Raw genomic sequence first — 13,292 nt, forward strand, 5'->3', positions numbered from 1 at the left:
TGCAAAGTAATCAACAGAACTTCTTTCACAGCAGCGATGATATCATCTGTTACAGTTGCACACTATGCTCTATCCAGGAAAATTGGCAAGACAGCGATGAAAAAACCGAGTCAACTCCGAACGCTAACCCAAGAAATGACGACTGGAAAAAATTCTTCATGTTCCTTGATCTATCTAAACCTCGCTATGCTTCATCCCAACCAGATGAGCCAGCCCCTGCGCCTAAAACGGCCAAGGGGACCAGATGCACATTGTCGGCAAGCTTGGTTCCGAGTTTCGAGGCCTCTTCGGCATTGAAGAAACAGGTGATCACTTGGTCTCTGGATCTCTTCGAAGCTGTATGTGCACACTTTTCCTATGCTTCTGCTTTTGATCCTGCTTGACGATCACCTGTGGTTGAACCCTGCAGAATTGCAAGCAAATTTAATAGACCAATACAACTGAGTTACAAAATGAGGTGGTGCATGAATGAGGTCATTACGTTATACTAATCACACACTATCTTTAAGGTCAAGTGATTACAATTAGATTATTATTTAATCTTATTAACAAGAATGCCCGTGTAAGGGTAAGGACATCTTATTACTTATTACTCTACTATATTCAGTAAAGTGGGCTATATTCTTTATTCACTAGTAACTGTTTCAACTATTCTATATGGAAAAATTACCAGAAAATCTCTGCAGAGAATCATTACCACCAATCAGTTGCGACTCAATTCTTCTTTCTTGACCCAAATGCATTCTCTCAGGCCAAACAGAATTCAGCCTCCTTGCAAAATCTTCCACTTCTCTGCATGTTCAAACACAAAGTATGTCATTAATTAGGATCAGGGCATCGGTCCAGGCATACAGTAAACGGTTTAATAACCTCCTCAATACAGAACAGAGACAAAAATCATACTACCAACCCTTTAGCTTGCTCCATATTACATCCAAGTCAGTTAATGCTATTAGCAATTCTGAATTTTAAGCTGAGAAACTTTTATTTTTTTTAGAACAGCTCATGAGAACAAGCACATAAAGATATTCATTATTTCAGCGCAAAACCATATATTTATAATTGAGTACCATATTGGTAAGAGTACCATAGAGAGCTTGGACCTCTTTCCTTTTCCCCGTCTACAGTGAAAAGGCGATTGTTTGGGCGATTCCGCGCGACCAGGCTCGCCGCCGGCGATCCGGTGGATCCCTCGCCCTCCGGGACGGGGAATCTACGGATCCCGGTGTGCTTATAGCTTAGGTGTGTGTGGGTGGCTAGCTGGCGGCGCTGTGGAGGGTCTGGCGGCGCCGGAGTGGTTTCTTTTGATGGCGGTGGTTCCCTCCTCCGTTGGTGCGGCTCCCGTGGAGCTCCGCCGCGGATCTGCTGTCCTCTTCTCGCTCGAGGCTCGGCGGAGCTCTCGAGTGGCTCTTCCCCGCGCCGGTGGCCGTGGGACGGCAGGGCCGGCTTGTGTAGATCTCGAAGGTTCGTGTGTGTCTGTCCAAGATCGCCTCGTCGTCTGCGGTGCAAGATGGAGGCGCCCTGGTGCCGAGGAGCGTCGACCCCCCGACCGCTTGGGGTCTCCTTCCAGTCCAAGGCTTCTTGGAGGAGTGGCGGTCGGCCATGCCGGCGTAGCGTGTTGCTTCACGGAGACGAAGCGGAAGCCCAGGAGGACCTCGTTTGTATTTTTCTTTGTTTCTGGGTTTTTCTGTAAGAATCTTGGATAAATGCATATCGATCCTTTCCGCAAAAAAAAAAAAGAGTACCATATTGGTAGATGCACGATACAGCGCCCATAATATTTACTACTTCAAAAAGAAATGAATGTGAAAACAAAGCAAAGAAAATAAAACCAAGCTAATGGCATGCATATGTACCAGAGATTTAATATCCTTACCTATCAAGCTCTTCCTGCATTGCAGGATCAAGTCCATCATCAAGGTCACCGTCTTCAAAGGGGTACTCATTATCATCTTGCACATCTGAAGTTTGGCAAGGAGCTCTAGGAATATTACCAATACCCACATTGCATGGAACCGCACAGGCAGCTTCCCCCTAAACTCAACAGATAAAAAATGTAAGAAACAGAAGTACTTTACATAACTAAACTGCAAGAAATAATGTACGAGATATAACCTTATTTACAGGTTCAAGGTCCGCTTTTGGGGGGTTCTTTGCATCCTTCCTTCTCTTGTTCTTTTTCTTACTCTTGCCACCTTTCCCACCTCCAGAACCTGTAAAGTGAAGAGCTGTTTAATCACAATCAAGTGACCCAGTTGCATGCTTGCCACATTGTGGGTTTAGTAACTTGGAACCATAAACATAATAACTCATCTTATAACAGAATATAAAGCATAAGAGTAACAACAATCTTAATGTCAGTTCCCAAGTCAGAAATAGATGTGCCATCATAAAATAATCAGATGGTCCCGCAGCTGATTGTTCTTGAAGGCTACTCTTACAAGCTTAACACTACTCCCTGGATTGCCCCCATTAAAATAAACTATTTGTTTCAAATATATGGGACACCAAATCACTCAGATTATTCAACTCTTCAGGATACCAAGATTTCAACGCCTACCATTGTAGTTCATTCTAGGTCAACAACTTTCTAGAGACAAAGTTCTAGAGCAAAATCCTACCAGTATTCCAATCAGGCATTAAATCCATAAGATGAAACTACCCATCATAAAGTAAGTTACTGAACGCAAATGGCATGGGTGCAGGATAATGAATGCTGAGTGACTGAACATTAAGTTCTTCTCAACCTACAAACCATCATCTGGCATTTGCATTCACTGCAGTAATAGATGGATCAGCATACTGTAGCTAGATTGCAGGAAGTTAAAACTAATTCAAGTTGATACATAGCTCATTTGTTCAGGAAAACAACTTTGTTATTTATCATTATAGAAAAATATACAGTCAACATAACTCACTGCAGTTATATACCTCCATCCCCATTTATAAAACATAATAACTCATCCAAAGATCGCTCATCTTTGTGCTCTTGCTGTACTTGAATATCCTGAAACAAAGGGAAGACCAGAGGTTAACATGTAAGATCTAAGGAGCAAATCAACTGGACAAGAGGGATAAACATCATTGTGCAGGACATAACATGTCAAAGCATGCAAAACAGGTGAAATCAATCAGAATTACCTTTAGTTTCTGGCGCTCCTGCAGTTCTTTCCGCTTCTTTGCATATAATCGATTCAATAAGCGAATCCTAGGGTCATCATTTATGTTTTTTAGAGGCTCCAATTTCTCTTCCTGGATGAAAGTAAGATGTCAGTAAGTACTGAATATGATTGTATGAACGAATTTAACTCTGCTGTTAAGTAACGAAGCAAACTCCTGCTGATTCACAACAAGAAAAATGTGCCTTCAGTACCTCTGTTAAGTCATCTGGTAAGTGAAAGATATCCCGGATTTCCTCAGGTGTCTTTCCTTCAATGATTCGAGCAAGTGCTCGACTGGTAAGATCAACCAATGGCTTTAGTTGAAGACTGTCAGCTGCAGATGTCAGCTCACACAGTTTTTCTGTGTCTATCCTAACAAACTTTTCATCAAATGACTTCCGCTCCTGCGTAATAAAGACAAATCTCAATAAGGTAACTGAAACAAAGGTAAGCTCATCAAATCAGAGTAAAGGTATAAGCCAAACTGCATATAACTTCCTATTCAGTGAACTTTTTTCTGAGGTACAAAATTCGAAGCACTGATAGCATCATCCTTATGATGAAAAAGTAACACTGTTGAAGCCACGCGAATTTTACATGAGACAAAAATTATACAGCAATCTATACTTGCACCATGTGCATAGGCAGAACATAGAGAGAAGGGGGAGGAATCAAGTAAGGCTCAATAGCCAGTTGCAGCATACCTTGTTGGAGCGCCCTGGGACTTGATGAAAACGGCAGTAGTCAAGAATCAAACTTAAACTTGCCGGATTAACTCGTTCCGGGAGAGCAATAGCGTGATTTTTGGCAGAACCGGTGCCATTTTTCACAATTTCTCGACAAATCATAGGGCAGAACATGGCAACCTCCTCCTCCACTTGCTGTATGGATCCATCAAAGCACTGAAGCCAAATATAAGTCTTCAATGCCTGCACATTCATAATAGGCTTAAGTAAGGGCTAAATAAGATTAGAAGGGAAGTTTTCTCCAAAGGCAAAAAAATTTGAGATAACAAATGCATGGGTCATACCTCTGGTTTTATTACTGATAACTCACTTTCTGACATTATTGCAAATGCCAGAAAAAAATATGGGAGGAGGGACCGAGTGCACCAAAAAATTTACAAGGAACTTCTTTATGGGTATTCAACTTCTGTGTACTCCAATTGCCAGCAATTAAGAGAAAACCTTACCCTGCAAAAAAAGTCAGGGCATGCTTTATTTGCTTTTGAGAACGGGCAATGACCAAATTTCTCTTGACAAGGAATCAGGATATCCCTTATTTGCTCTTCAGAACGGGCAATGACCTTACTTATCTCTGTATTATACAACGTCCTTGTTAGCTAGCAGGGGAGTAAATGTTGTTTAACAAGACAGTTTACTAGACTCCCTTAATTCAGTAAAGTACACATGAGAAAGGACTTGGGACAACGAAATTGTGAACACAGAGATGACAGCAAGGAATAAAAACCTTTGAACAGAGGTTATGCCTAAAACCCATCTACTAGTCAAGGTAGTGCATAATCAAAACTGGCACATGAAAGGAAATATGCTTGTCCTAAATAAAAGAGGAACGGCTTTAAGCGGAGATTATGTCAAAAACACATCCATCTAGTCTAGTACTCAAGACAGTGCATAACCAAAACCTCCACATGAAACGGAGCATAAACTGCTGTCCTAAGAAATTCTGAACCCTGGGAGACTATTATTAACAACCTACCCATACAATTCCAGCACAATAGGTTGCAAATTAACCAACTGAGCGGTACGCCAAGCATGACCAATTCATCAGTATTCCAAGCCCTATGTTCAATTGGTCCAAGCAGCTATTTGTTACATTGAATACCGATGGATAGGGGACTAATCTACGCGCCTTGTCGAGACACCCCGCAATCAGAAACACGGAAAATTCAATCCCACGGAACTGCCCCTAATCCAGAGAGATTCGGCCAGAAGGCGGCCGCTCGCCCTAGCGGCTCACACGCCCGAAACCTGGTAGCCCAGACACCGGGAGGCGGCACGCGAACCCTAAAAACAGAGTCGCGCGCGAGTGGCGCCGGAAATGGGGGTTAAACCCTAACTGAAGAAAAACCGGCGCGGGGGACGCGGGCCCTAGCCGGATTGCGGAAGCCGCCAATCAGGAAACCGCGGGCGGCGCCGAGGCCGCCCCGCCCAAAACCCAGGTCCCCGGTGGCGGGGTAGAGACGGGAACGCGCGGAGGAGGAGGAGGAGGACTGGTTGTCGGCGTCCGCGGGCGGGGCGTACCTCGGGGAAGGGAGCGAGGGCGGGAGGCGGCGGGGAGGAGACGGCGGCGGCGGGGAGTGGCGGGTGGCGGCGGCGGCGGCGGCGAGGAGGGGAGGCGTGGCGTATATTTTTGGTTGGTGGGCGTGCGTTTGGTTTGGTCTGGGGAAATGGAGGCGACGAGCGGAGGAAGCCGAAGGGGTCGGCACGCACGCCCAGTCCTCCTCCCTTATCTATCTGCCTCACCCATCTGGCCCGATGGGCCATCCCTCATATCGGGCCTCCTTCTGTTCACCAGGCCCGTCAATAATGCACTCTTGCCTTACCTGGGCCTGGTTCTCTTGTTCCCGATGGGCCATAAAATTCAGTGAATATAGCCCAGCCAGAAGTGACCACCACCACTCTTGACTCCTGAACAATCAATCTTTGCTTCCGAGTATCCCATTTGTCCGACTACCTGAATTTCCCTTGATTAGTGTATTTCTAGCCCCCTTCACTTCATATAGGTGAAATCATTAGCCAGCCGGCCAGCCCATGGCCAGTACATTCAGAGTTGTATGACACGCAACATTATCTACAAATAGCCTTTAGTGTGATGAAGATTTACTCGCTTGAATATAGTCCAACAAGAATTCTCCATCACTACTGTTGACTCCTGACAAATCTTTGCTTCCGAGTTGTAGTCCTGTGTTTTTCATGTAGGTGCTCCTCCCAAAAGGGACTGCCAAACGCATATGACATCTACGATCACTACTTGCACTCTTTTGCGCAAAACGTAAAATGGGCATTGCTGCTTTACAAGGTAGAGTTACAAAACATTCACTGAAAAAAAAAACGCAGTGAATGTTAGTCACCTGTCACTCTGTATGTTGTAGCTTGGATAGCTCCCAACAATACGGCTTGTGCCCAACATTGTAAGTACCCCATTCTCTTTCGAAGAGCTGAGGAAGTTCTCCTCGTCAGTAATAAATACCGAGCCCATCTCTCTCCACGCATTCTGTTCAAACTGTTGTTCTGGTCAAGAAACAAGTAAGGATCTAAAACTGCTATCTAGTTTAAAAGACAAAACTAGGTCTTTTTTAGCCGGCTCATATCATTCACAGGTTTACTGCGAATGCAGCTTCGTAAGGTCAAATTTGTTTCTGATGCAGGAGGACAGTGGGTTCTGTGAATTCCTGATGATGATCTTCTCCATCTAGGGATGGCATCACGCCTCCCCTAACTGCAAGAACATGTTTTGCGTCATGCTTAACTTCGTGTCATGGGTTACGGTACTAACTACGGTTGTGTCTCTCGTCATTGCATCAGTCGACCAGCGATCTTGTATGATGGTTGCCTCTGCTTTCTTAATAGTAATGAGCTTGATAGCATGCTTTACTGCAAACCTTGTTTTGGGCTTTGTTAATGCTCCGCTGGAGGCTAAAGCATATGCACCAAGGGCCAAGGTGCTGAGGGATGGGCAGTGGGTAGATGTGCATGCAGCAAATCTGGTCCCTGGGGATCTCAAGGTTGGGGACATTGTCCCTGCCAATGCTCGTGTTCTCCGGTTTGAAAATATTGACACGATGACCTGCTGGGCCAAAAGGTCTGTTGACTGTGTGCATGGATTTCTCATATACTATGCATGGATTTCTCATATACTATGCATGCAGCAAAGGGACTGCTGTTGTTATTGCGACTGGTCGTGGCATTCTTAGAAGCACCCTGCAGCTCTACCCACAGCGTTATGCTCGTCCGGGGCAACTTAAAGAGGGAATCATGGTTGCCAGCTGCTTATGCTTTTCACTTATACTTGTTGGTACCATTTTTGAGGTAGTCTTGATATTCCTCTTCCATAAACGCAACCTTGAGGATATGCTGCAGAACAGCCACTTTATGCCATTGATTAATGGGATTCCAATGGCAATGCCTGTCGTCCTCTACCTGGCATTGGCACTGGGATCTTTAAGGTTTTGTTTGCTGGGAATTGCTAGCAGAGGAACAGTTGCACTTGAAGATTTGGCAAGTATGGATGTCATCCTGTTCAACTTGACTGGTACTTTGACGTGTAATAAACCCTGTTTCGCCCAGGACAAGATTCAATTGTTTGCTAATGGCGTTGGTAAAGATCAGGCTATTCTATTAGCTGCAAGAGCATCAAGATCCCAACATGAACTGTATATAGAGCCAATTGATGCAGCCATTCTAAGCCTCTTGGATGATCCAAAACGGGTTCATTTTCTCTCCTTTTAATCCCTATTAGTCTTTATGTTTACTAAATTTAACAAGCATATTATTTTGTAGGCAAGAGCTGGTATTGAGGTCTTAGAGTACCTTTCCCGCTTCTTTGTTGCACTGAAGCTGATGTTCCTAACTACATACATTGATAGCAATGGATCCAAGTGCTGTGTATTCAAAGGTGATCCTGCAAAGGCAAGTCAGAATGTCTAACACGCAGATAGACAAGCAAACAAGCCCAACCAACATCACCGTGCACACATTTGCACATATTTTATTAGTAGTTAGTACAGGCTCATCCTTGGCCATCTTTCGTTTTCATGCTATAGGTGGCGCACCAATGTGGCTGCAGCAAAGCAGTCAAAGAGAAAATAAGCATGGTAATGGAAAATTTTGCTCTTGATGGGTATCAAGCCATAGCTGTAGGTCATCAGGTGGGAAATTGGATTCCGTGTCAGCATTCTGCAATATGCGAATTATTTTCTGCCGTTTAATTTATTTTATTTTCTCCAGATAGACTCATGCTGGGAGTTCATTGGTCTTCTGCCTTTCAGAGATGACCTCAGAACTGACAGTGCAGATGCTATCGATAGCCTTATCGATTTCGGTTTGGATATAAGAGTTCTCACAGGTGATTCAGCTATTCAGCTGCCCTGTTAGTTCAACATTTCCTCTAATACACAATTTTTCCACCAGACAATATTTTGTTTTCTTTCCTCAGAAAGTCCGTTGTCGACTACAAAGCAAGTATGTGGAAGGCTCGGAAAACTTGGCATAAATGTTTTACCTGCCCACTCAGTGTTTGAGTTTGCTTGTAGTAACAAAGAAGTTCACTTGAGCGTCAATGGGATTTCCAATCTCTTTCCAGGTCTAATCTTACCTTCGGAGGGACATCCATTCTTCAAACTTCTTCTGTCTTTGCAGGCAAAGGAAGTCTTTGGAAGAAGTTTGTGTTTAGTGTTTGTCGTTTGAGTAGTGCTGCTGTGCTAAGTACACCGTTGAAAGATCATTAAGGAATTTATTTGCAAATTTGCACAAACAATTACTAAGAATGCTACTTTAGGATTTGTACAATCTATTTTTGTTGGTAGAGAGAAAAACACTACTCTTACCATTTTTCTATCTGTATTTGTTAATGCAGAGGATAACAGCAATATAGTGAAAATGTTAAGAGATTTCGGATGTCGCTGTTCAATGGTTGGGTATGAATTTCTTGATCATGATGCCATAGGTGAAAGCCATATTGGTATTTCAGTAGCTGATGCCACTGATTACACCAAAAGTGAATCTGATCTTGTTTTGACTCGGCCTGCCATGGTACCTATTTCATCAGCTGTGCAAATTAGTAGGGAGATTTGTCAGATTATGAGGGGCTACACAGTAAGTCATTCGGGTGCATTTAAAGGTTTTTGTTGCTGATGTGATATCTTGTTACTAGATTATGATGAATGGATAATCACTTGCAGCATGTTGCTTTTGTTGCAGATCTACACTGTGTCATCAACTGCCCATCTTGTGAGTACAGATTATGATTATGGCTTAGCAGTTTTTGCAAACCACTAAAATTGAGCAATGCTAACTTTAAATCTTATTATGAAGTTTGGTGTCCGTGTCATTTTACTTTTATGGAACTTCGACCTGCCAAGTTTGTTGGCATTGGTGATTGGTGCTTTCAATTACTGTGAGTTTCAGCTGCAAAAAATCCGCAACCTTACTTTACAACATGTATTATATGTGTCCTTGTTTCAATGTTCATATTCTTTGCCTTGTATTTTATTTCCAGGTACATCATTTGCAATATTATTTGAAAGGATGAATGTGAGCAAGTCACCAGATAGATGGAGAGTTAAGAAAATCATTGGAAATAGTGTTGCTTTTGGTAGCTACATAGTTCTGAGTACAATCATTTTTTTCAGGGCTGCAACACTGACAATTTTTTTTCGAGAAAACGCAAAGGACCTGTGCGTTTCATTTCATAGAAAAGATAGATAGTTGTTTACATCCTCCTAGGAGGCAGATAACAAGAACAAACAAAAGACATCAGTGCACATCCCAGGTGGATGGCAACACTACCCGCAAGCCCTGAGCCCCTGCCCTAGCCCAAGACCTAAGCTCATCCTTGATGTTTTGCAACAGGAGGTGCATGGATGGTTGCGCTTCATCGAAGACGCATGAGTTTCTGTGTTTCCATGTCATCCATGGGACCAATAGGGTGGCAGATGCGAGCCCTTTGCGGAGAGGCGCCGGCGTGTCCTGTTTTGCACGTTGCCACCAGTCGAAGAGGCTAGGCTCGCCGTCCGGTGGTCTGGCAGTCATCCGCAGCCAGGCTAGGACCTCGTGCCACATCTGCCGGGTGAAGGGGCACTCCAATGTGAACACTGACAAATTTCCTTTCAGTGAGTTCTTTTTCTTCCGATTAAATATGTATTAACCTGGTTTTGAAGTTATAAGCCAATTATTTTTGTACATGGGACAGTATAACTTCAAAAGTAGATCTCTGATGGGCGGTGATGAGGAAATTAGAGCTGCTTTGTTCCTTCAGATGAGCATAGTCAACCAAGCTGTTGTGCTGTTTGCTCATTCTGATGATTGCTCCCTTATCAGATGTCCTGGACCTTTTGTCGCAGTTACCTCTATGTTTACTCAGATGGTGAGCTTATTTCCCTTTTCTAATTTTACCAGACGCCTTTCAATCACCGCATGTCCGCATCATAATCTCATTGCACATCTACCTTCTGGTCAGCATGATAATTAAGCACAGGATTGTTTGTCAAGCGTTTGCTCTTAATGAGTCTTTCAGGGTGGCTGCCTGTACCGTAGTTCTCTCCTCCGACAAAAAAAAAGAGTTGTATTGGTCCTATCAAAATTTTATCATGATGAAATAGTAAATTTACTTGATACTTTTTGTTTTGTGCTCAATACTCATTGCATCAAATGTTCTATGTCAGATCGCAACCCACAAAGCTGTATACGGTGGCGTGGACTTTGCACTAGTGAAGATTGTTGGCTGGGTCAGGGCTGGATTGGTATGGTTGTACAACTTTGTCGTGCTCATGACCCCTGTTATTATTTGTAAGTTGCTAGATAAGAAGTAGAATTACTAGATTTTCTACTTATCAAACCTCTGTTGCAACACCTATTGATCGTTTGCTCTTTGACAGATCACAGATGGAGGCGTGCGGACATGACTAGTGAAAAATTGGTGACTGTGTGCATGCATTCGCTCATCCTACGTCTATTTTTGCTCTGGTCACTGTATGCAATACTTGATATGAGGCTGCAGCAGCCTGTCTCTACTTAGGTAGATTGAAACATTCTTGTAGCCAGTCATTTCACCGTGTATCAATTGTAAATGCCTCAAGTGAAGAAATCAGTATTGCAAAGTTATAACGAATTGATCCCTCTTAATTTAAAAAACACAGTTCCAGTGCCATAACATTGTCCAAGCCTGCCTTATTTTGTTTTATGTTAGTCAAATGTTGCAAGAACTACTGAGCATATTTCCATAACTACAGTATGTTAGAAACAAATCAAACCACCTGCCACCAAGAAGAAAAAAACTCAATCAGGCTTTTCATTTCAAAAGTAATTGGTTCTAAAATTTGGGAAGAAACCATGTTATTAGGTTCTAACATTTTACTCGTTATGTTTGTGTTTTCGTTATTAGATTTGTATTTCTCTTGTAAAATTTTATCTTATTGATATTTTTGTATTTTTATTTATTTATTTATCCTAAAACCAATGTTACGGATTCTGACCCCTTGAATATTTTTACTTTACCATAATATATGTCTCCTATTACTGACAGTGCTAGCTGGCTGAAATGGTCAACCGAAGTTGCAATTTAGTATATGTATAAAAAATAACTAATTAATTATCAGTCGCTCTTATTGATTCCTTATCTAGACATTATAGAAACACTTTTGGTATAAATTTCTCCTGTAAAATCACTTGAATATAGCACATACTCGATCTGGTAAATTGATAAGGCTTATTCGTTCTCTGAATTCTCATTGAGGTAATTTCATAGTATAGGATTGCGACACAAAGTCAAGACTCCTTCATATTGGCACCTTCTACATTTTCAAATGATGCTTATAGGTATATTATCTTGCTAGATTACAAGTTAGTTTATTTATTACAGTGACAGTTGTGCAGGTGAGGCATTGCCAAGGTGGCGGGGGAGACTCTCCAAGCATATGCTCATTTGGTTTCTGCCTCAATAATAATTTATGGTGGTGCAGTTGGCATGTGTGATTGTGGTAGTTAGCAGGTGAGTTCCCAGCGTCATTCTTAGAAGATAGTATTATTGTGCAAATATATATGTGCAGTTGCAAAATGTGTTGTCAGATGCACAACACTAGTATCATAGTGGCATGCCTGTGTGCATCATCCTCGAAAAGTCACTTGAATTTAGAACTATAATGTAAAATAATATTTATGCAGTGGAGAATGTGTTGTCGGATGCACAGGATGCCCGTTGCAGTATAGGAAGGTTGCATCATCCTTAAAGTATTCAGCCAATTTAAAAATTTGTTGTCAGATGGCCATTGGAGTAGCGAGCTTTTCATCACCCTGTGAATTATAGAAGAGGAGTAGTTGGCAAGATATGGAGTTATATAGCAGAAACTATCTTAGGACTGGTTAGCCATTTCCAACGTAGAAAGGCCGTTAGTTAAATGTAGCTTTTGTTGACCTTTTTCCTTGGAGTAAGGCCAGCGGGAAGAATATACTCGTGAGATATTTTTCTCATGTCTGCGCCTTTTCTTTTAAGATGACTAATTGGAAAAAGAAATTTGGTATGCTTGTGGCCTGATCTTACAATTTTTTGTCACCGGCTATATTGACTTTGTTGCATATGTTGTGATAGCAGGTGTAAGTTTTTGCTCGTGAATTCGACAGTGAGAAGAGTAGTTCAACTCAAGATTTTTTGAGTTCTGTTTACTCAACCTGAACCCTTTTATGGGCATACAACTTTTCGCACAAAAAGGAAAAAAAAAATGCTCTCCTAAGTATCTAGTGGAGAACAGATCCTTAATTTCAACATGCCAAGAGATTTGCTCTTAGATGATGCCCTCAAACCCTTAAACTATTATATATATGCAAATATCTTTCTCTCTGGAGAACAGAAGAAAGTGGAGTACTTGCAATTATTGTACTTAATCAAAGGAGCAAGCTAGTGGGACACTAGAGGGTTAAGAACTACTAGAATCAATATGCAGTACATATAGGAGTAGGCTGCTATCTGTGTAGTAAGACAAGGCATGAGGTTAATTAATATTATGTAGAAGAGGTGGTAGATACCATGATTGCCTTTTATACAAATTAAGGCAAGTGAGATTTTCCTATGGAAAGAGACACTTGTCATTTTGTTTTGTGAGCAGAAGAGACACTTGTCATTCTTCACAAGAGACAGAGGTCCAGATTCCCTGCTTGTGGAGCCAAGATCCAGTAGCTTTATTTTTGTAATGACTCTCCAACCATATACATGAATATCTGGTCACTGATTAGAAACTGGTTATTTAATAAGAGATTTGAATTTTGAAAGCAGGCACACGAGATAACATTACTAATTAACTTCCTTACATCTTGGCATTACAGATGCACGCAGCCACGTGCCTGCACATAAAACACACTATATGTCTGTGTCCTTTGGAGCAAATAAACTAAACCA

General features: G+C 42.1%; 1 protein-coding gene and 1 pseudogene across 2 annotated transcripts; one reads left to right on the forward strand and one right to left on the reverse strand.

The window, feature by feature from the left end:
* On the reverse strand, positions 1-5,590 carry LOC127297569 (SKP1-like protein 20). 2 transcript variants are annotated; one of them, XM_051327892.2, is made up of 10 exons: positions 5,426-5,590; positions 4,192-4,354; positions 3,866-4,090; positions 3,374-3,565; positions 3,142-3,252; positions 2,932-3,007; positions 2,116-2,213; positions 1,877-2,034; positions 698-792; positions 1-403 (listed from the first exon to the last, which is right to left on the reverse strand). In XM_051327892.2, exons 2-10 carry the CDS (start codon positions 4,225-4,227, stop codon positions 387-389), a joined length of 1,008 nt encoding a protein of 335 aa, XP_051183852.1. In that variant the 5' UTR covers positions 4,228-4,354; positions 5,426-5,590; the 3' UTR covers positions 1-386. The 2 variants fall into 2 exon arrangements, with proteins under 2 accessions (XP_051183852.1, XP_051183850.1); XM_051327890.2 differs by having other exon boundaries at positions 671-792.
* Positions 5,591-6,966: 1,376 nt separating this feature from the next.
* LOC127348223 (ATPase 3, plasma membrane-type-like) lies at positions 6,967-12,434 on the forward strand (annotated as a pseudogene).
* The last annotated feature ends 858 nt before the right edge of the window (positions 12,435-13,292 follow it).

Source organism: Lolium perenne, chromosome 4 (assembly GCF_019359855.2).
Source record: "Lolium perenne isolate Kyuss_39 chromosome 4, Kyuss_2.0, whole genome shotgun sequence".
NCBI lineage: Eukaryota > Viridiplantae > Streptophyta > Magnoliopsida > Poales > Poaceae > Lolium > Lolium perenne.